Source organism: Urocitellus parryii, unplaced genomic scaffold, assembly GCF_045843805.1.
Source record: "Urocitellus parryii isolate mUroPar1 unplaced genomic scaffold, mUroPar1.hap1 Scaffold_3250, whole genome shotgun sequence".
Lineage (NCBI taxonomy): Eukaryota > Metazoa > Chordata > Mammalia > Rodentia > Sciuridae > Urocitellus > Urocitellus parryii.
In genome coordinates, this window is record NW_027552974.1 from 1 (window position 1) to 24,153 (window position 24,153).

The 24,153-nt window shown below is 37.2% G+C and overlaps 1 protein-coding gene across 1 annotated transcript in view; it reads right to left on the reverse strand.

The window, feature by feature from the left end:
* Nucleotides 1-718: 718 nt before the first annotated feature.
* Nucleotides 719-24,153, reverse strand: part of LOC144251957 (serine palmitoyltransferase 1-like) — a gene marked incomplete at its 3' end in the record, with an annotated part of 43,663 nt that continues 20,228 nt past the window's right edge. The window contains exons 6-10 of the mRNA XM_077794571.1: nucleotides 18,951-19,083; nucleotides 12,477-12,606; nucleotides 9,064-9,153; nucleotides 1,072-1,179; nucleotides 719-843 (exon numbers count right to left, since the gene is read on the reverse strand). Coding sequence (XP_077650697.1) covers nucleotides 719-843; nucleotides 1,072-1,179; nucleotides 9,064-9,153; nucleotides 12,477-12,606; nucleotides 18,951-19,083 — 586 coding nt within the window. The remainder of the gene's footprint in view (nucleotides 844-1,071; nucleotides 1,180-9,063; nucleotides 9,154-12,476; nucleotides 12,607-18,950; nucleotides 19,084-24,153) is intronic.

The window sequence follows — 24,153 nt, forward strand, 5'->3', positions numbered from 1 at the left end:
AAGCTACCTACATGAAAATAAAAGAGTAAAAAAAGATACAAAAAAATTTATTAAATCTATTGCTACAAGAATCACAGTTTTATGGTCTTCTCTGAAGTGCCTCATTTTACACTTTTCTGCTATTTCATCATGCATTCACACTTAGCTCAAAGTGGAAAAGTAAATTAAAAGATGAAATCTGAAGCTGTTTAATGTTAAAAATATAGTTTACAAAATAAGCTTTTTCCACTGCTAAAACAGTGGGCTAACTGGCCTTTACCCCAGAAAAAATTAAATCTTTTTTTTTTTTTTTTTTTTTGAGAAATTACTCCAAAACTCCAAATATCATGGCAATAGAATTTCTGACTAAAGCAGACCAACTGGGCAGTGATAAACCTAACTAGCTACCTTGTGGGCCTCTAAGTTCCTACATCTTCTGATCTTGTACTTTTGCTCTCTCTTCTTTTGCTCCATCACCTAGCATCAAGTTCCTTTTTGGGTACATAGCAGAAGTTCAATTAAGTTCTTCCTTTTTTAAAAATTTATTTTTTGTGGTACTTGGAATTGAACCCAGGGGCACTCTACTGCTGAGTTGCATTCCTGGTCCTTGAGTTAAGGTCTTTTGTTATGAAAAGTTTCAAGCAAATACAAAAATAGAATAGAATGAAGAATGCCTATACCCAGATATAATCATTACCAACTCAAGAACAACCCGGTTTTATCTATGGCCCCATAGTACCTGCCCTCATCACTTCTTTGCAACAAATCCAGACAAATCCTTTTACTACTATCATAAACTTTTAAAAGGACTTCTAAGGCAATTTTTAATGATTTTCGTAAATGCATTGCAAACTTTAACTGATTCTAGAAAGAGACATGAAAAGTCAAGATCACACACTCCCACTTCCAGAGGGAAGATGGGGTCCCCTGGCCAGAATGACCAAACCCACTGTGGGCTCAGTGAGAAGACAGAGACCATACTCTCATCCCTCCACAGGGATGAGAAGCACTGTCTTATGTCTATGAAAACCCAGCACAATAGAGCCATATGTTTCCTATAGGAGGGGAATTTCCCCCAAATGGAGAACTTACACTGATTCCATAGTGCTCAGTGACTCCTCGGCCATGCTCCCCAAGGACTCCAAATGAAAGACTTTCTTCCAAAAAGATTCTTGCTTTGTATTTATATTTTAATTTAACCTAGGTGTTAAATAAAATCCACTTTAAAATACTAATGATTAGCAGCAAATAGAGTATATTTCAATGAAAAAAATTAAACCTGAAAATGTAAGCACAGTTGACTCAATATTTGTGAATCCTGTATTTGCAAATTCACCTGTTAAAATTTACATATACAGTTTTTTTGTAGACCCTTTTGGGTCTTCTAGGTATAGAATCATGTCATCTGCAAATAGTGATAATTTAAGTTCTTCCTTTCCAATTTTTATGCCTTTAATTTCTTTCGTTTGTCTAATTGCTCTGGCCAGTGTTTCGAGAACTATATTGAATAGAAGTGGTGATAGAGGGCATCCCTGTCTTGTTCCTGATTTTAGGGGGAATGCCTTCAATTTTTCTCCGTTCAGAATGATGCTAGCCTGGGGCTTAGCGTAGATAGCTTTTACAATATCAAGGTAAGTTCCTGTTATCCCTAGTTTTTCTAATGTTTTGAACATAAAGGGATGCTGTACTTTGTCGAATGCTTTTTCTGCGTCTATCGAGATGATCATATGGTTCTTAAAGATAAGAAGTCTATTGATATTGATATGAAGTCTATTGATATTGATAAGAAGTCTATTGATATCGATAAGTCTATTGATATGGTGAATAACATTTATTGATTTCCGTATATTGAACCATCCCTGCATCCCAGGGATGAATCCTACTTGATCATGGTGCACAATTTTTTTGATGTGCCTTTGTATCCGATTCACCAGAATTTTATTGAGGATTTTTGCATCTAGGTTCATCAGAGATATTGGTCTGTAGTTTTCTTTCTTTGATGTGTCTTTGTCTGGTTTCGGAATCAATGTGATGTTGGCCTCATAGAATGAATTTGGAAGAACTCCCTCTTTTTGTATTTCCTGGAATAACTTGAAAAGTATTGGTATTAATTCTTCTTTAAAGGTCTTGTAAAACTCCGCTGTATACCCATCTGGTCCTGGGCTTTTCTTGGTTGGTAGTCTTTTGATTACCTCTTCAATTTCATCCATTGATATTGGTCTGTTCAAATCGTGTGTGTCACTAATAAATGAATTCAGCAAAGTGGCAGGATATAAAATCAACACGCACAAATCAAAGGCATTTCTGTATATCAGCAACAAAACCTCTGAAATGGAAATAAGGAAAACCACTCCATTCACAATATCCTCAAAAAAAATAAAATACTTGGGAATCAACCTAACAAAAGAGGTGAAAGATTTATACAATGAAAACTACAGAACCCTAAAAAGAGAAGTAGAAGAAGATCTTAGAAAATGGAAAGATATACCCTGTTCATGGATAGGCAGAACTAACATCATCAAAATGGCGATATTACCAAAAGTTCTCTATAGGTTTAATGCAATGCCAATCAAAATTCCAATGGCATTGCTTGTAGAAATAGATAAAGCAATCATGAAATTCATATGGAAAAATAAAAGACCCAGAATAGCAAAAGCAATTCTAAGCAGGAAGTGTGAATCAGGTGGTATAGCAATACCAGATTTCAAACTACACTACAGAGCAACAGTAACAAAAACAGCATGGTACTGGTACCAAAACAGGCGGGTGGACCAATGGTACAGAATAGAGGATACAGAGACTAATCCACAAAGTTACAACTATCTTATATTCGATAAAGGGGCTAAAAGCATGCAATGGAGGAAGGATAGCATCTTCAACAAATGGTGTTGGGAAAACTGGAAATCCATATGCAACAAAATGAAACTGAATCCCCTCCTCTCACCATGCACAAAAATTAGCTCAAAATGGATCAAGGACCTTGATATCAAATCAGAGACTCTGCGTATGATAGAAGAAAAAGTTGGCTACGATCTACATATCGTGGGATCAGGCTCCAAATTCCTTAACAGGACACCCATAGCACAAGAGTTAATAGCAAGAATCAACAAATGGGACTTACTTAAACTAAAAAGTTTTTTCACAGCAAGAGAAACAATAAGAGAAGTAAATCGGGAGCTACATCATGGGAACAAATTTTTACCCCTCACACTTCAGATAGAGCCTTAATATCCAGGGTTTACAAAGAACTCAAAAAATTAGACAATAAGACAACAAATAACCCAATCAACAAATGGGCCAAGGACCTGAACAGACACTTCTCAGAGGAGGACATACAATCAATCAACAAATACATGAAAAAATGCTCACCATCTCTAGCAGTCAGAGAAATGCAAATCAAAACTACCCTAAGATACCATCTTACTTCAGTAAGATTGGCAGCCATTATGAAGTCAAACAACAACAAGTGCTGGAGAGGATGTGGGGAAAAGGGTACTCTTGTACATTGCTGGTGGGACTGCAAATTGGTTCGGCCAATTTGGAAAGCAGTATGGAGATTCCTGGGAAAGCTAGGAATGGAACCACCATTTGACCCAGTTATTGCCCTTCTTGGTCTATTCCCTGAAGACCTTAAAAGAGCGTACTACAGGGATACTGCCACATCGATGTTCATAGCAGCACAATTCACAATAGCTAGACTGTGGAACCAATCCAGATGCCCTTCAATGGATGAATGGATTAAAAAATGTGGCATTTATACACTATGGAGTAAAAAATGACAAAATCATGGAATTTGCAGGGAAATGGATGGCACTAGAGCAGATTATGCTTAGTGAAGCTAGCCAATCCCTAAAAAACAAATACCAAATGTCTTCTTTGATATAATGAGAGCAACTAAGAATAGAGCAGGGAGGAAGAGCAGGAAGAAAAGATTGACATTAAACAGAGGCACGAGATGGGAGGGAAAGAGAGAGAAAAGGGGAATTGCATGGAAATGGAAAGAGACCCTCATTGTTATAAAAAACTACATAAAAGAGGTTGTGAGGGGAATTGGAAGAAAAATAAGGAGAGAAATGAATTACAGTAGATGGGATAGAAAGAGAAGATGGTGGGGAGGGGGATAGTAGAGGATAGGAAAGGTAGCAGAATACAACAGTCACTAGTATGGCATTATGTAAAAATGTGAATGTGTAACCGATGTGATTCTGCAATTTGTATTTGGGGTAAAAATGGGAGTTCAGAACTCACTTGAAACTAATGTTTGAAATATGATATGTCAAGAGCTTTGTAAGGTTTTGAACAACCAATAAAAAAAAATTTACATATACAGTGTCAGAAGACGGGCATGTGTAGTGTTGTGGTGAAGAATTCAAGTTATCTGACACTCGTGTTCTTAGCTAAAGTTGAATAAGTCATTGTTTCAGCTCAGATACTGTTAACAAGTACCCTTTTCATGGTCATTACTTATTGCCACACTTTTCTTGTTTTGGTGATTCTCTTGGTGATTCTGATATTTAAAATGGCTCCTAGTTGTAGGATTAAAGTGCCAAGAAGACTATGAAGTACCTTGAGAAAACCTGTGTCAGAGAAGCTTCTTTCAGGCATGAATTTTAAGGGCTGTTGGCTATAGGTTCAGGAAGAATGAGTAAACAATATGTATTATGTATTAAACATGATGGCTTTACGCAGAAACGAACTTAAAACAAGGTGTTTTAAGTGTGACAAAAATGTTGTGACTAGAGGCTCACAGAAACCTAATCTTAACCCTTATTTGCCTCAATAGCATAGCTTAGCATTCCCATGTCAGCGTTTGCAGCAATACTTGGTAGAACATAACTATGGTGAATGAGAACTGAGTGTACTTTAGATCTCTAAAATGATCCAATTTAACTCAATAAAAAAGACAGCACAATACGAAATTTTAAAAAAGTAAATGTTAAAAGTTATATGTACAGACAAGGCATGTAAGCCATCTGTTATAGATGACCAGTGTCTGATTGTACATATAAACTCCTGGGGAAATGTAGATATTCCTCCCTTGGTGGCTTTAATTTGGAATCTTGTTTTCATTAATATGGTTCATTAGTCAAAATGTTTTTCTCTTTATTTTCAGGCTTAGGTGGGTATTAATCTGTATCTTTTCTAACTATTTCACTGGTTTAAAAGAACACAATCTAATAATCCATTAGAAGCTGATATATGCATGTTTGTCTACAGATATTTATTCTCTAATGTATAATTAATTTACCCATATACTTTGAATATAATCAGTTTCATGACTGAATTAAATATAACAATCAGCTACTACATTTTTATGTATATGACATGAACAGTAGTCCTAAAGTCTTCCTCTGACTTATGTATCTGTTCTTGGGTCAGAATCACACTTCTAATTATAAGTTTAATTACTAAGACCATTTTTCAGCTGAAGCTACAGAAATAATACATAAAATATATAAGCTGTTTTGGTGCCCCATATGACAAGTTTTTGATAATTTGTTTTTCATTGTTGAAATTTTACTGGCTATTCTTGCTAACCAATGTTAAACACGGGAGGGGGAGTTGAAGGGGCAAGATGTCCATCAACAATGAATAAACTAATTTGGGGAGAATTATATCTTCTCAACACTGCTCTTTCCCATTCTTTAATATGAATGAGATATTTTATAGTTTCTAAAAATCATATTTTAGAAAACATTTAATAATATCACAGTGCTAGCACAGAAAAAGAGAAATCAGCTAAACTTACTAACAGGAAACTCAGGATCAAACATTAGTTGCATCATGTAATCTTTTCATGATCAGTACTTACACATACTTGGTCTGTTCTCATATTTTTGTTTCACTGTATATTTGTTCATCAGCAATACCTTATGATTGTACCCATGTAACATACAGTTTTAGTACCTTTTGGCCCATCACCTCCCCCACATTATCCTATCAGTCTTTGATACTCTCACGAAATAGGGAGAAGAAAAATACATTTCTTGTGCTCTACAACGCAGAAGTGAGCTATATTCTCAGAAGAAGTAATGAAAACTTACATAGTAATAATAATAATAATAATATATAAATAATATGTAAAGCCTTTATTTTGAATTCAAATGCAAGTAAAACACCACATTAACAGAATAAAGGAAAAAAACACGTGACAAGTTAATGCAGAAAATGCATTTTACAAAATCCAACAACTTCTCATGATAAACACACTCAGCAGATTAGGAATAGGAAAGAACTTCGTCAACTTGATAAAGGGTACTTATGAAAAATAGTTATCATTCTCAATAGTGAAAGAGTGAAAGCTTCTCCTCCCAGATTAGGAACAAAACAAGGGTGTCCACTTTCAACACTACCAGTCAATATCATGGTGGGAATTCTAGCCAGAATCAGCAAGGGGAAAAAAGGGCAGGGGAATCCAAATTGAAGGAAGAAATAAAACTCTCTCTCCAAACATGACATATTACATACTGAATTAGATCCACAAAACAAAAACATTATACAATGCATACATGTATAGAAATATCATGTTACTCCATTAATATGTACAATCAGTTGTAATTCCACAAGCATGCAGTAAATAATCCAAAAAAAAAAATCACATTTATAATAGAATCAAAAAGAATCAAACACTCAGTGGTAAATTTAATGAAAGAGGAGCAAGGCTTACTCACTGAAAACTACAAAACATTAATCAAAGAAATTATAAAAGAGCTAAATAAATGGAAATATATCTCACAGATCAAAGACTTAATATCCTTAAGATGGCAACATGTTCCAAAGTAATCTACATATTCATGCAATCCCTATCAAAATCCCACGGCATCATTTTACAGAAATGGAAAAACTTATCCTAAAATTCAAATGGACTTTCAAGAGGCCCCAAATAGCTAAAACAATCTTTCAAAACTTATTTTAAAGCTACAAAAGTTGAGATAGCTACAAAAGAATGGACATATAGATGAATGTAATAAAATTGAGAGTCTAGAAATAAACTTATGAATCTTTGATCAATTGATTTTTCACAATAATGCCAAAACCATTTCATGGGAAACAACTAGTCTTCAACGAACAAGACAAATAACTAGATAACCACATGCAAAGGAATAAAGTTGGATCACTACAGCATAGCATATAAAAAATTAACTCAAAATAAACCACTGGTTTAAAAATATGAGTGAAAACTATAAATTCTTCAAAGGAAAAAAGGAGTACACCTACATGGCTTTTGATTAGACAAAAAATTTTTAGATATGACACAAAACAGCTAACTTGTACCACATCAAAATTAAAAATTTTGTGCATCAAAAGACAATATCAAAAAGTAAAGCAAAACTTCATATAATGGGAGAAGATATATGTAAACAATATATATGATAAGGGCTAGTACCCAGAACATAAAAAAGAGCTCTTATAATTTAATAACAAAAAGACAACCCAAACAAAAAATGGGCAAAGCATTTGAACAGATATTTCTCCAAAGAAGATAAACAAAAATGGCCCATAAGTACCTGACAACAGGCTCAACACATTAGTCTTTTGGAAAATGCAAATCAAAACCACATGAGGTACTACTTCATACTACCATGGCTAAGAAAAGAAACAAATCAACCTAGAAAATAAGTGGTGGTAAAAATGTGGAGAATCAGAACACTGCTGATGGGAACGTAAAATGGTGCAGTCACTGTGGAAAACAGTGTGACAGTTCCTCAGGAAATCAAACAGTTTATCCTAAGATCCTGCTTATGGCAGCCCTACTCATAATAGACAAAAGATAGGAAAAAACCCACAGTCATTAAAAGATGAACAGATTCAATGTGGTATATATTCACACAATGAAAGATTAGCATTAAAAAGGAATCAAGTATATGACACATAGCAGTAAAATGTATGTGAACTTTGAAAACATAGTAGTGAATGAAGTCAGCCATATTTAAAAGGTCTCATGTTGTATAATGCCATTTATAGAAAGAATTCTGACTAGGTAAATCCATAGAGACAGAAAGGAGATTGGTGGTTGCTAGGAGTCAGGGAGAGAAGAATGTAGACTGCTTAATAGGTATGGACTGTTTTGAAACTTGATGCAGTTGATGGTTGTACAACATGGTGAGTATTCTAAATGCCATTAACCTGCAGACTTAATTTTTTTTTTTGGTGGTGTTGGGGGAGGGGTCAAACCCAGGGCCTAATGTATGTCGGGCAAGAGCTCTACCACTGAGCCGCATTCCTAGCCTGACCTGTATACTTTAAAATGCCAGTTTTATGTTAGGTGAATTTTACTTTGATATGGAAAATCTCAATGATCATGGTTTCTAAAAACAGTACATTGCTTTCAAGGTTATAAAGTTGAATTTTACAACATACATATTATTTAATTTGCATGAAATTCAATAAAGATCAAACTAATTTAAAGAAATGAAAAGCATACCAATGGTTGCATGGGACTAGAAACAGATACTGACTACAAAGAAGCATGAGAGAATTTTCTGGAATGATGGAGATGTTCTGTACCTTGGCTGTGGTGGTAGTGATGATGAGGTATATAAATCTATTAAAATTATCAAACTGTATACTAAGAGTTGGTGCATTTCACACACATCAATTGTGCCTCAATAACATGTTTTAAAACAAAGAACTTTTAAAAAAAATTGGTGCTGTGGTGTTATGGATTGAACCTGGTGCCTTGTGCATGCTAGACAAGTGCTCTATACCACTAGGTTATATCCCCAGCCCTTTTAAAATTTTATTTTGGGACTGGGCCTAAGTTTCCTAGGCTGGCCTGGAACTTGTGATTCTCCTGCCTCAGTCACATGAATAGCTGGGATTACAGGTGTGCAACGCTGCAACCAGCAATAAAGTTGCTTTATTAAACAATTAAGTTTTGATTACTTTTTAAAGCCCAATGTTAGCATTTAAGTAATCTGCCTCCCTTGAATGATCAAAATATCCGATACCTACTGTGCAAAGCAGTGTAGATGTCACACATTGAATGTGGTCATAAGCAAAAGGCATATCTGCCAAACTATCCATTACTAAAATAATACTATAATGAATAAATACTAAAAAATGAATAAACACGTTGCTTACCAATTCTGGAAGAGGACAAATAGTTCCAGTATTCATATACAGTCCTTCTACTACAATGAAACGTCGAGTTACACGAGCCTTGCGAGGATTCTTAAAAAAAGAACCAGACATCTTAAATTTCAGTAATTCCAAATAAAAATCTGTTAATACTCCCTACAAAGTTCATCCCACAAGATTTATTCATAAAAGAAAAATGGTCTAAATGAATTTAAAGTTCAATGTTTGAGATCCTGTTTTTTTTTTTTTTTTTTTTTCCTCAGACGTGTTTTTCATTCACAGCACTGACTAGGGGACCTCACGCATACTTACAGCACTTTAACTGTGTTAAAGCACAAAGGAAACCCTCCAACTCCAGAGAGACTGGGATGGGACCCAAGGAAACTCTGGAGAAATTTGAGAATGTTTTATATCATGATGAAGCACTGATTCCTGGGTTACATGGGTAAAAACTACTGATCAAATCATATGGCTAGGATTTGTGCATTTCCATGTCTTTAATTTTTGCCTAAAAGAAAAAGAACCATAATGAAGATGATGATGATGAACAGCATCATCATCAAGCAGGGAGAGGTACAGATGGTACAAGAATGGCAGGATGCTGGTAACAATGTTGGGAAAAGGAATGGGAGACACTGCAGCTCCCAAGAGCAATGCAACTGTTTCCTTTTGTGTGCATGGCAATTTTTCCACAATCAAAAGTTATAACAAAAACCACAAACTCTGATCTCCCTCACATACCAAAGTATAGCAAAACCCTTGTCCTTCCTCACTCTCCCACTGACCTGTCACTGGGTCAAGTAAAACTCGATTATGACCTTGGTCCAATGATGTTGAAGGTTGGGTGGTGATGGAGAGCCTATTCAAATAATATGGATCTCCCAACACCCTGCTCACAGCAGGTCACTATAAATTCTTCACATGGTAAGAATCTGTAGATGCTTCAGGTGTGTCTGAATGAAAAAATACTGGTGGCCACAGATAAGAGTTAGAACTCACTTCCTACTCAAAAGGTTTCTTGCCTCTAGACATTTCTTGCCTCTGGACAGTTAGAAACTCAAGTATCAGCAATGCTTTAAGGGGGCAGTTTAGGCAGTTGAGGTTCAGCAAATTATACATCACTAAGGTTGTTCAATCTTGTCATTCAGTCAAGGCAAAACAGAATGCTTCTCAGATAGCAATATGGATCTATCAGGAGTCACTGATGAAAAGAGGTCACCTTTATTTCACCACGGTGGCAGGCATTCTGCCTTAAAAAAAAAAAATGTTCTGTTTTACCTTTTTTTTTTTTGGCTGGACTAGGAATTAAACACAGGGTCTTGTACATGATAGGTAAATGTTATTCTACTGAGCCATACCTCCAGAACAAGTATTTTCTTAGGATTTTAAAATATTCATGTAAGAGCCCTAAGAAACAAAAAAATATATAAAAAAAGAACTTAAAAATTAGCTATTTACATCACTCAATGATAATTTTTGTCTCTTTGTATATGTCCACTACTTTGTTCAAAGTTAGAATTATATTGCAATAATTTCAGAAACTGATTTTAAAAATATGTTATGACCATTTCTAGATTATTTAGTATTATTTAAAATATGATTTTAATGGAGACATTCTACTTTGTGGGAATAATACAAATAATCTAACTATTCTAATGTTGGATTTAAGTAGTTTCCCTCATTTTGCTTTTTGTTTGGGGAAAAAAAAAAAACACCAATCTTTAACACTATTTCTGATTATTTTCTAAATGTGACACCCCACATATGGGTCAAAGGGGAATCTAAGGGGATATCTAAGTGGAATATATTTGCCCACTTACCTTCTAGGAGGTAGGTGCCAATTTAAACTCTTCCCACTGTTATAGGAGCATCCTTTGTTTCAGTACACCTATGTGGGCACTGCTTAAAAAGATGTGCCATAATTTGAAAAACTAAATCCTTTAGGCTATTTCCTTAATCATACTGCAGTAAGGGTATTTTTCACTTGCACAGTATGTGTAAGTAATCCTTCTATGAAATTTTATTTTTTATTATTCATAAAAACTTCCATAGATTAGAAATCTTATAAAACACATGGAATATGAATATGACATCTTCCAAATCTGTACAATATTAGCTAAACAAAATAATCTACAATACACTGAATTCTTGGTCATACTTTCCAAGGCAGTATTTTTCAATCTGGTGGCCAGCATGTTATTACTAAATAAGAATAATAGAGATCTTTTTACAATCTATAGAAAGAAATTCAATGAAATGGCTTCAAGTTTAGAAATTTCTCTGTAGCTTTTTTGTTTATTTTGCAGTACCAGAGACTGAACCAAGAGACACTTTACCACTGAGTTACACCCACTGCCCTTTAAAAAAAAAAAAAAAAAAAAGTCTGTTTTTTGAGACAGAATCTCACTAAACTACTGAGGCTGGCCTTGAACTTATGATTCTTCTGCCTCTGCCTCCTAAGTGTCTGGGATTATAGGTGTGCGCCACTGGGCCCAGCTTCCCTGTAGATTTATCTAAACTGATCCTAAAAAAAGATGACAGAATCCTAAATAAATAAAGCAAATATTTGGGGAAATGGAAATTAACACAAAATTGAGGAATATGATGTGCATTTTCACCTGTTATTCTAGTTATAAATAAGTCAAGTCACACCTGCAAAGTCCTCTTGAAATAGTTGAGATGAAGGATACAACATTCAGGCTCCCAGAACAGTCCACCTATCACTATGTCCTGCTACAGAGCCACAGACCAGAACTACTCTTACCATTCTTGTCATCATGGGAAAAATAAATTATAATCCTAATAGTGATGCTTTGAACATACTTCCTCTGTGCCATTCTCTAATTAGAAACCAAGGAGGCAAATACAAACCACCACCACCAGGGGCTATTCATGTTCCAGGGACAAAGGACTGAAAACAGGGCTGCAGGTTGTAGGCAGTCCAACTACAGGGCAGTCCTTTCCCACAGGCAGCAGCTGCTTAGCGCTCCAGGGTAAGGATGGGATGGGGAGAAAGGGTCTTACTTGGTTTATAAATAAATTAACATCTGCTGGCATTCTTTCCTCCATGTAATTGGAACGTGATTTATTCTGATATAATAAACCTATTTTGAATCCACTAGATACATGCCCTAATGAGTTTTCAGAGTTGAGAGTGTGTATCTCCCCCACTCACTAAGTGCAAACTGTCCCTCAACCCCCTTAATTTTGCTGTATATAATTATGGCATTGACAAGGCAATTACAATCAGTCTTGGCTCTCCAACACGAAATATATTTAATAGGCAGGAACACACTTACTTAATATCCAAATGTGATCCGCAGGCAAGTTTTCAATGACAAATCACCATTTCATATATAATTTAGCTGGTTAGAAAGTACAAAAGAACTGTATCATTTTCTTCAAAAGAATCATACCTTTTGATCTTCGATCTCTTGTTCTTTTAGTAGTCGCTCCAGGTCAGCTACATCATTATGCTTAAATAACTTAATGTCACTACGTGATGCTTGTAATCCTTTCTGAATAGCAAAGCAGGCAGCTCTATCTCTGCAAGGGAGAGAGGTTCACCAAATTGGGGTTAAAGGGCCTTGTCAACATTCTCAGGAAAGGAATGCTTGCTTTTGTGAGTTAACCAATCTCCAATTGTTAACTGGAACACAGCAAATAAAACATGTTTGAGCATTCATGTCACTGTTTGCTCTTCACTCTGCAAGTCCTTGTCACACAATTATCACATTTAATCTATTCTAAGCAGCGCATACTTGCCAAATTCTAACCTCTCTGAGATCAGGATGCACATATCAAATGACTCACATGCTTGCTCTTTCTAAGAAATACACAACATATTGGTGCAACTCACCATCAGTGTCATCTCTGATGTGACTGTTATTCTGCTATATTTTCTCATGAGAAGCAATAGTGGTAGCCCAGCTGGACAGAAGGGTTCTGAACAATAACCACTTAACTATGACCAAACATTATAGGAAAAAACTATAGCTCCAACCTCACTCAAACCAGCAGAGACTGAGAAGGGAACCTCGACTTGACCATTGAGGGGCTATAACAAAGTATCCCACACCCTCCCGGGGGCCATCAGAAAAGGCTAAGAAGTGAGCTGGGACTTTCATTGCTAGCTGGTAACAAGAGGACCCTGTCCTCCCCACTGGGGTGTTGGCAGAGACCACATGGGGTGCATAAAATTCCATCTCAGTATTGGGGCACCCTCCTGGTTTTTGCTTGGTGGTGCCAGACGTCATTTAGGGAAAAATCAGTACTGTCTTCATCACCCAGCAGCAATGAAGAAACTTCCACTTCAGATGCTAATGGAGGCCAAGTAGGAACCTGGGATGGGACACCCTAACAGCAGTAACAAGGAGGCAGTCCCCCACTCCTTCCCTTGTTAGAATAGTGTCAGAGAAAGCCGACTGAAAGAGTTGGTTTAAAGAAGGTATACACTATAGTAGCATAATATGACATGCTCAGGTTCCAATTAAATATTACTTATACCAAGAATCAGAAGAACTTACACAGAATGAAGGAAAACAAATGTCAATACTGAGGTGAAGGAGAAAACAAGATCATCTGACAATTATCTCAGAATATCCAACACAAAAATGTTTCAATGAGCAATTATTAACATGCCTGCAAAAAGTGAAATAACAGGAAGCCTCAGTAAAGAAAGAGAAGTCATAAAGAAGAATCCTGAGAAGATATTAGTAATGAAAAACAAAACAAGACTTTATTGAATGGATAGGAAAGAATCAGTGAATGGAAAGATGTACCAATAGAAATGATTCACGGTGCACAACAGAAAGAAAATAGGCTAGGAAGGAATGAGCAGAGATTCAGGGATCTGTGGGAGTATAATAAATGATGGAATATTTGTGTCACTGGAGTTGTAGAGGTAAAAGGGAAAAAAGGTGGGACTAATAAAAAGGTTCTCAAAGAAATAATGGCTCAAAACTTCCCAAATTGGACAAATGGCTTAAACCTATAGACTAAAGAAGCTGAGCAAAGCCCGGAACAGTAAACCCAAATAAACAGATGCCCAAACACACCATAGTCCAATTCCTGAAAACAAATGATCAAGAAAAATATCTGAAAGCAGCCAGAGAAAACCGACTTGGTAGAGTGCACAAATCTCAGTCTGATTTCTTTTCAGTGCTTATAAACCTGCAATGACCTCAATATTTTAGTTAATCTAAAAACAGGAATATGAAATAAATAAGTGAACACAGACAACAGATTGAAGGAATAGACTTAAGTTCGTGAATAAACTTTGTGCTGAAATTTTCTGTGTGTGAAACATTATCACCATTCACTGAATGAAAGGAAATGAAGCACTGTGCCTGATGGATTTGTCAAGACCAATTTATCAAACACCATTTTTACCTTTAGCTTCCCTGCATTCAACTGAATTTCAGGCAAAGGTATTATATTTAAAATTATGCAGAATTGGAGGCCAAGCAACATGGCAAGATCCTCTGAGTAAGATCTTCCAGCGATTGTCTCCCCAGATTCTGAATTTACCAGTTATTCATAAACTAAACTATTATCACCAAGAACTACGGAAGCCAGGTAAGGTGAGAGACTACAGGGCTTACTTTTAGTGTAACAAAATGAAAAGACACTGAAGAAAGCAGGAAGGAAGGAGTTACCAGAGAATCACCCCTTCCCTAACTCCAAGCAGAGAAAAACTTCCTGCATCGGGGAGAGACAGGGAATTAAGTTTAGACCTTAGACTTGAAACACAGTTACCAGGCCCACCATGATGAAACCCGGTACCAGAAAGAGTCCCATTACCCTTACCACCAGGGAAAACCTCTGAACTGAACCTATGGACCTGCATTAGCCAGGCTGCACAGAGACGGCCTCTGCCCCTTGAGGAGGAGGGCATGAAAGCTGGCATAGGAATGTTTTGAAGTGGGAGTGCCAGGCCTGCCATGTTAAGACTCAATGCTAAGTAGAAACCAAAGACCTCATTCACAGGCCAGAGCTCAAAGATGAGTGACTGCGACACACCTCTGCCTCAGGTGGAGACCCATGTGCCAGTGGGATAGGCCAAAGTGTTGGCCTGCATCACTGCCAGTACTGAAGTGGGCCTGAGGCACATTCCCCATGCTTCCAGACTGTGTACGTCCCTGAAGCTGTGAGACTTTGGTGTGATCCAGTTCAAGTGTCAGCCTTGGTGTCTGAAGAACTGTCTTTACCACCCCTTCCTCAATCTTGGGTAGTACAGCTACTGCTGGGCCAGTGCTCACAGATGGCACTCCAGATTTGCCTAAGCACCAGGTAGAGAAGGACATGCTGATTGGTGATATATACTTGTGCTAATGAGAAGACACACTGAAGTCTTGCTATGTCCTTTAGACTGTGCAGGTCCTTATGGCTCAAGAAACTAGAAAAACACACATGTGAAGCACACACACACACACACATACACACAACCAATTAAACACATAGGTGGCTCTTTGAAAAGATAGACAAACCCTTAGCTAAAAAAAGGATAAGACTCAAAAATCACAGACAAAACAACCAAAGAGGTGAAAGATCTTTACAAGGAAAACTATAAAACAGTGGTGAATGAAATTAAAGAGGATACCACAAAGTAGAAAGACATCCTATTTTCAAGGACTGAAAAAAATCAATATTATTAAGATGGATATGCAATCTAAAATCATCTATAGATTCACTGCAATCCCTAAAAAATACAAAGACATTCTTTAAAGACAAGAAAAAAAATATTTATATGGAACCACAAAAATCCCCAAATGGACAAAGCCATCTTGAGCAAAAGAACAAAGCAGGAAGAACCATACTATTTAAGTTCAAAATGTACTACAAACCTACAGTAACTAAAATAGCATTGTATCTGGTGTATAAGCAGATATATTAGACCAGTGGAACACAACGGAGAGGCTATAAGTAAACCCATGTTTCTAGGGTCAAATGATTTTGGACAAACACACATCAGAGAAAGGATAGTCTTTTCAATGAATGGTGTTAGGAAAAAGTGGATATCCACATGCAGAAGAATAAAGTGAAACTCCATCTCTCACCAGTTACAAAACCAACTTATAATGGATTAAGGATTTAAAGACCAGAGACTGTGAAACTATTAGAACAAAACAGGGAATATGCTTTAGGATATCTGAATGGTTAAACAATTTTTTAGATAAGGCCTCAAAAGCACAGAAAACATACGCAATAGACAAACAGGATCACATCAAACTAGAAGCTTCTGTACAGCAAAGGAAAACAAGAAGAGTAAAGAGTCAACTTACAGAATGGGAGAAAATACATGTGTTTCCTCAAAAACCTAAAAACAGCTGGGCATGGCGGTACATGCCTATAATCCCAGCAGCTCAGGAGGCTGAAGGATCTTGAGTTCAAATCCAGCTTCAGCAACCGCAAGGTGCTAAGCAACTCAGCAAGACCCTGTCTCTCAATAAAATACAAAATAGGGCTGGGGATGTGGCTCAGTGGCTGAGTGCCCCGAGTTCAATCCCCCCCTCCCCCCGCCAATAACTTAAAACAGACCTGATCCAGCAAATCCCACTCCTGGTTATTTAACCAAGGGAAATTAAATCAGTCTGTTGAAGAGACACCTGCACTCCCATGTCTACTGCAGCATACTTTACAACAGCTAAGAGATAGAAACAACCTAAATATCCATCAGCTGATAAATGGATTTTTAAAATGTGGTACAGTTGGGTATGGTGGCACATGCTTGTGATTCTACCTTCTTGGTAGGCTGAGGCAGGAAGATTGAAAGCATAAGATAAGTCTGGGCAACTATCTGAAAATAAAAATTAAAAAGGGCTTGTGTGCAGTTCAGTAGCAAAGTACTTGCCTAGTATGGGTTTGATCCTTAGTACTATAAAAGGAAAGAAAAAGAAAGAAAAGAAATGTGTCACATAGAAAATGAAGTACTATTCAGCCATAAAAAAATGAAATCCTGTCATTTGTGGCAATCTGGATGGAGATGAAGATAACTACATTAAATGAACCAGGCAGAGAAAGACAAATACTATATATGATTTCACTCTCATGTGGAATCTAAAAACACTGGGAATGGGAAATTCAGAGTAGAATGGCAACTACAAGATGAAAAAACAGCAGGGAGGGAGAGAAGGGGAAAGTTTGGTCAATGGATACTAAGTTACAGTTAGATAGGAGCAAGAAGTTCTGGCGTGATTATACACAGTAATTATGCACAGTATATTTCAAAACAATAGCTAGAAGAAAGCACACTAAGTCTTTACCATAAAGAAACCATAAGTGCTTGAGGGGATAGAAGTTTAAATTGATTTACACAGTACATAATGTATACACATACTGAGATAGCACACTACCCAATCAATATGGACAATTTATATTTCTATGAATCAGTCAAAAATAGATCATGTAGAAGAAAATAAACTGTCTAATGATTCCCTGAAAGCAAAAAAGACACTACGTATAGTGCATGGAAGGACATATAGGATATGTAGCTTAGGTTTCCCACCAGTTAAAACTCAAAACATAGTATTTATTCAATCTGATAAAGGCAGCTACAAGTTCACTTCTTCTGGACTTAACTCAAAAACGAATTAGTAGTGGGTCCTTGAATAAGTGGTAAATAGATGACATCGCAGTTATCTCTAACTCTGCTTTTATGGAAAACAAAGAAACACTGTTTAAATCAATGGCTTTCAGTGGTGAGTCTTTCACAGTATTTAATTTTAATTAAAATGCCCAACTAAGCCTTCCTCGGTGCTCCAGGTTACTGAAGGGTTCTGGTGAGGATTGGGTCACATAGGGAGCCTCAGCTCTGTAGCGGGTGCAGTGGAAGGTTCTGCCACTGCACAGGCAGCACCTCCAGTGGTGAGTGGCAGGTAGCAGGACAGTGCAGGGTCCAGGCAGGCCAGGCTCCAGCATTCAAGTACTCGGACCCCTCTTTTTTTTGTTCATTCATTTACTGAACTAATATTTAAATGAATACTATTAAATGATAAATGTGATCCTAAGCAATGGGCTTTCGGCAACAAACAGAAGAAAACAATCAAAGATATAAAATTATTAACTGTTATAAGAACTAGAAAAGAAGAGTGGAGAGAGAATGTCTCTTCATGCTTGAGGGGAATGAAGGACAGGCAGTGGGAATGTCAGTGCATTGATTCATAAGGATATCAAATTCTTTCTGGCAGGGGTTTTGACCTGCTCTGAGAAGTTGAGCAGATATTATGAATATAATGAGCAGGAAATAAATAGATGACAAGAGGAGGGAACAGTATTCCAGGCATGGGGACTGCATGTACAAAGAACTTGAGGGGAGAGGAAACCAGTGTGTAAGGCTACAGCTCAGATATCTGGGGGGAAATGGTTAAAAGGAAAAAAAAAAAAAAAAAAAAAAAAAAGCCTGAAAAGGTAGTTCACATCTTCTCCTTGCCAGCCTTTGCATTTCTAGTGACAGCAGTATCATGCATCCAGGATCTGCTGTGGGCAGTAAGGATATTTTCAATTTATGGCTCCTGTGTCCTTAAATAAACTCTAAAGCAAGATTAGCAGAGATCTGAGTTTGGGGTGGATGGGTGATGAGAAGTGACTGCCAGGCAGAATGAGCAGTGTGAGACCGTGACATGGACTTAGAGGGTACCACAAGGCCACAGAACTGAACAGGGAGGGCAGGTGGTATGCCTCATCTAAATGTAAATAAATAAAATCTCAATAGCAGATGACAACTAAAACCTTCAAGCATCCTTGAGTAAATGTCTCATACCCTTTGCATATTTCTTTACAAATAAAAAGAAAACTTCCTATTATAGTATGTAGAAAACTTCCAATGGAAGAATTCTCTGAGACAGTTAACATTCAAATTCTGACTGGAAGTACAAGTAAAGCTGACTTACACAAATACGATGTCTCCTCTCTTAGAGTAAGCAGGAATCGCACTGGCTATGGTGGAAAATCCATATGAATATATAATGGCTTCTTCAGTCTTCATAAATTTTGCCAGGCGCTCTTCCAAATCCAAATGAACATCTATTTCAACAAAAAAGTTGAATAAGTTAAAACTGTCTTATAATGATTGATCCTTCCTTTACACTAAAAAATAAAGAAAGGAACATAATAGCTTAATTATTAACACTTTCACCTTATGGATAAAATCTATTTTTTAAATAATAAACCATAAAAGATATATTAAAATAATTCTAGGCTAGAAGCACTTCTGAAAAACACGAAATTAACATCAACTACCTTCCTATCTATAAATGTGTGACAGAGGCAATTTTGCTTTTATTTCACTCTACTGTAGGAATTCCAGATCCACTGACTATCTACTTTAACTTCCTGGAGCAAAAACACTGAGGCCACGTTAATATATCGTCTTTTTGCATTTTAGAGAAAGGACCTGTAAACTCTGCAGGAGATGGTAACATGTATTAGCAATTCAGTGACGATGTCTTCCACAATCTGTGTTAGTATTCTTTGTGGCATCTGCCACCTCTTTGTAGGATTGGGCTTCTGTCTGAATTTCTTAAAGAGTTTACCAGGAAATTCAAGTTTATAATACCAAAAGAAACAGGATACCTCCACAGAAGTAGCTTATGAAGAATGCTGATGCAATGATTAGATAATTTATAATTATTAAACTGACCTGTTTTTATTTCCCTCTTAAATCAGGGTTCCTTACAGCTGTGCCATGAGGCTTCATGTCCTGGGATGAAGGACAGCAATGCTTAGAGTGAACAGTCTACCAACTGCCTTTGATCCTTAGAACTTCAAAGTAGTTTTACAATGAGACATTATCAAGGAGAGAAATGAATTTTTAAACATTCCTTTTGCTCTTTTAACTGCAGCAGGACCCACATCTGGAGGACTAGATCACAGTTTTCCCATTTGCTCTGTGCAAGAAGCACTTCTGACACAGGAAGGAAGAAGCTGGGTCCTGCCAGCTCTGAGGGAGAAAGGAGGGGGTGATAAGAGATCGCAGAGACAGATTTTTGAGATGGTGGAAGAGGAAGCTGTGGTATGTTCGCTGAGGGGAAGTCTGAACCAGGGGCAACAGCAGGGGCCAAGACATTTCCCCGAGAGGGACGTTTCCAAGTGGTAGAGAGTGCGGGTAGCTGGCAGGGCCCACTCTAGTTATAGACTTCTTAAAAGGATGTTACATTCCAGTCAAGTCATGATTAAACATAAAGCATGCTTCTCTTCATTTCACTTCAACTTATACAAATGGAATCTAGAGTCATGAAAGAAACACATGAAATATTCAATTTCCATTATCTTCAGACTGGATACTTTTCCTTATGTCAACATTAAACAAACGTGGGATTTTACAATAACACTAAATTTAGTGGACTAGATCCCAGTTGAGCCAAGTAGGGGATATTGTGACATTACACCAAGTCCAAGGCACCCGATCAAGCACCTTCTAAGAGAGATGTTATTAGTGAAAGGTTTCAGGCAAAACCTGGCTGGAGAGCGAAGAGTAGTTGAGGACTGAAGAGTCCAAGCAGCTGAGTAAGGGTTAGTCTCAGGGAGGTCATCCCTCACATCCTAGTGTTATCTCCCAGCCACTTCTCACTTTGCCACCAAGCAGGCCCCAAGGAAGAGGCCTCCTTCAATTATAGTGCCTCTGATTGGGAGAATCTACCACAAAGCTCCCCAAGTAGTCAGCAGATGGGCTGCCCAGGACATGGTGAACTGCTTTCATTTGACATCCCAATTTCAAAAAAGAAAATCATGCCATGGACACAGACACCTTGTTTTTGCTAACTATAAAAGGGATTTTAAATCATTCTATAGACTTCTTAGCTCTAAATGACTCCTGACTGATGAGAGATGAGACTCTAAAACTGAACATCGTTTTGTTTCAGGGCTTCAGAGTGAGCGAGTGGATGAAAACTGGCATGTTAGGTAATGATGTAACCATCATTACCTGCACTCCTAACTGTTTATATACAGGTACTGTAAGGTAGCAAGAAAAGCCTTCAAACTATAAATCAACACCTAAGTACAAAAGTTTCAGAAAGACTGGGCTTTCCTTTTATCTAAAGATCCTGGGTTTGGCAGATACTGGCCTTGCAGAGCAGGTTCTGTGACAGGGTGACTGCAGAACTAGTTTCTCTTGATGCTACTTTGTGCAATGAAGAAACTCTCAACCCAAGGGAGGGGAGACAGCAAGGAGGAAAACCGTCAGGGAGCTGTTCTTTGACTTCTGATGTTCATGTCTTCTGTGAACAAATGCATTTCAGCAATTGATACTGCAGCTCTGGATGGAACAAAACTCAAGCACTGCATTCTCAAAGTCACAGCAGCGGATACCACTGCAGAAGGTGCTCCAGAGAGTCTCTACAAGACTCAGAGCACTGGGCCCACTTTCTCACACTTGCTTATCTTCATGTCTAGCTCCCAGATCGGAGGCTCTAGCAGCCAAGGCCACCATGAAGTTCAGATTACAGACAGGCCTTGGGGTCCCCCGTCACCTGGTGTGCATCTGGGAAAACCTAAAACTGCGCTGTGCCTCTCAGTGCCTCAGCCATATGGGATAACATTCCTCAAAGGGATGTTAGATTCACATGGGTTAATGCCAATAAAAAACAGTGCCTGGAATGGAACAAGCAGGATGCTATGTAAGACTTTGCTCAATTAAACCGGTACCTGGAGAAGAAAAGGTTTTCTTTTAAAAGGGAAAACCCGGTTACAGTTTGCTATCTTAATTATCTGAATTTCTAATAATTACAGTCTCTTCTTCTAAGAACTACTTGTTTAGCTTCTTACTTAAAATGAAATCATGTGATAGCCTTCTGCACTGTTTTCTTGAGGAAAGACCAAAAAATAGTAAACTTTGTCACATTTTAGAAACATTTCACCTACTATGTTTTTCTCTAAGAGCTTCATATTTTTGCATTTATACTACTCATGAACAACTGTTTACTAATGGCTCCAAACAGAATTAAATGCCATCATCTCTCATCAAGAAACCCTTACCACACAACAATTTAGTGAAGCCAAAGAGCCATGCAGGAATTACATATGTAAAACAGATCCCAGGGTACCAGGGAGAAAAATCACAGATAAATATAGGTTTAAGTATATTAAAAGCAAAACAAAGAAAAAAAAGTGTTCTTCAGAAGACACCCTGGTGGGTGCTCAGAGATCAGATAGCCTTGGAGGAAGAGAAGGCTCCTTAACTTCCTCAGAAGTCGGTGAGGAGACATCTGGTCACCATTGTGAGAACTTGTTTAGCTCTACCTGCCCTGCACCTGGGAAGCGGGAGAAGATCTAACCTAAAAAAATGACATAAAATTTTAACTCAATCATTGCTATATTTCCTTTTTTTTTTTGTATTAACCATCTGGCTTATATGCTACTGTAAAAATAGTAAAAAGGGAATATTAAGGAAATTTACTTGTACCACAAATGATTTGTGTTCACGATCTGAAAAATTGGAAAAAAGAGAGAGAGAGAGAGAGAGAGAGAGAGAGAGAGAGAGAGAGAGCGCGCGCGCGCACGCGCGCTAAAAGAGGGAATGGATTTGGAGAACAGATGCCTGAATATGATAACTCTAGAGAAGAACACAAAGAAGACAAAGTCAAAAGCTATCTTTTGGGGGCCCTGGGAAAAAGAGATCCTAAGCCTTGAACTAAACTCTTTAGGGATACACATAAGACTACAAGAGGGAAAGGGGTCCTCATAACTGCTTCTGTGCTCAGTGCAAAGAGCAAATGTGCCCTAAATATTTAGAATAACTAAATTATACAGTGCATTCCAGAGATTTAAAATTTAGATTGAGATGCAAAGTCTGTTCGAACCTTCAACTATAATTTTAGAATTAGGATGAATCAGTGACCAATAAAATAGCTTACAGAGGACTCAATAAGCAACTGTATTCACAGTTGCCTGGGGTGGCTCATTCAGATACCTGAAAGATCAAATCCAATTTAAATTTAAAACCCATTAATTTGGGGACTGGATTCCAGTGGTAGAGTGTTTGTAGAGCCTATGCAAGGTCCTTAGTTCCATTTCTAGCACCACAAAAACCAAAACAAGCAAAAATATATCAATTTCAATATCAAGGAAGAGAACAATAAATACTGTGTACAACAATTTTTCCAAAAATGGGGGAAACACATATGTATATGTGTTTTCATATTCTGCAAAACATATTCTGAAAAACAAAATCTCTGGCAAAATTAAAAAAACTAATAATGGAAGCTTGTTTTTTCGAGGGGATGGAATGGTGATAGGGAGGACAGGGCAGAGGTTAAAAGGCTTGTCTTGTCTATTTCTGTCTTCTGTTTTGATGTTTACATCCTGTACTGAATTACCCGGTCAAGAAAATTAATTTAACAGCTATTAATCTAAGGACTTGATGTTTAAAAGCCCCCAGCATACTCTTATGCAAGTCATCCAAATGGAAAGTTAACTAGGCTATTTTAACAATGTATTTGATAGCTTTGGGAAACTGGTTTTGAAGATTTTAAACTTTTTTTCCCTTCACAATTTGATTTGACAATAAATTTGTCTTCCCAGATTATCTTCTAAGAAGAGGTCAAGGCTACACATGCAAATAAAATCCACTATAAAGAGAGGCTTTTAAGAAAGCAATTTCTTTATCCCAGCAAATAGTCAGAGAAAGAAAGCCTCATTAATCAGATGACAACCAACAACCTCATAAAAAATTGCCTTTTCTAGTTTTCTAGTACTTTGTTAAGGAAATAATTCCCTACCAATAAAAACCAAGCAAACAACACGTGTTTGTCTTAAGACTAGAAGAAAGCGGGAGGCTCTGATCTAAACTCAGTCCTTTGATGTTGCCATTAAGACTGGGAGTCAGGACACTGGGTCTAATTTTAGGATTGAATTAATGAGCTGTGTGACTGAGAGGAAGATGCTTAACTTCTCTGGGATTTCTCTTCTTCTTCTGAGTAGTTGGGAGGGATGATAAAAGCAAGATTTTCAAGATCCATTAAGATGCAGGATTCTTGGACATTACTCTGTTTCCAAAATAAATAATGTAACCACCAAACAAGGAATAAAGAAAGAAAAATCAAGTTAACTGTTAAAACTAAAAACAAAATAAACAGAAAGATCCAGAAATGCAAA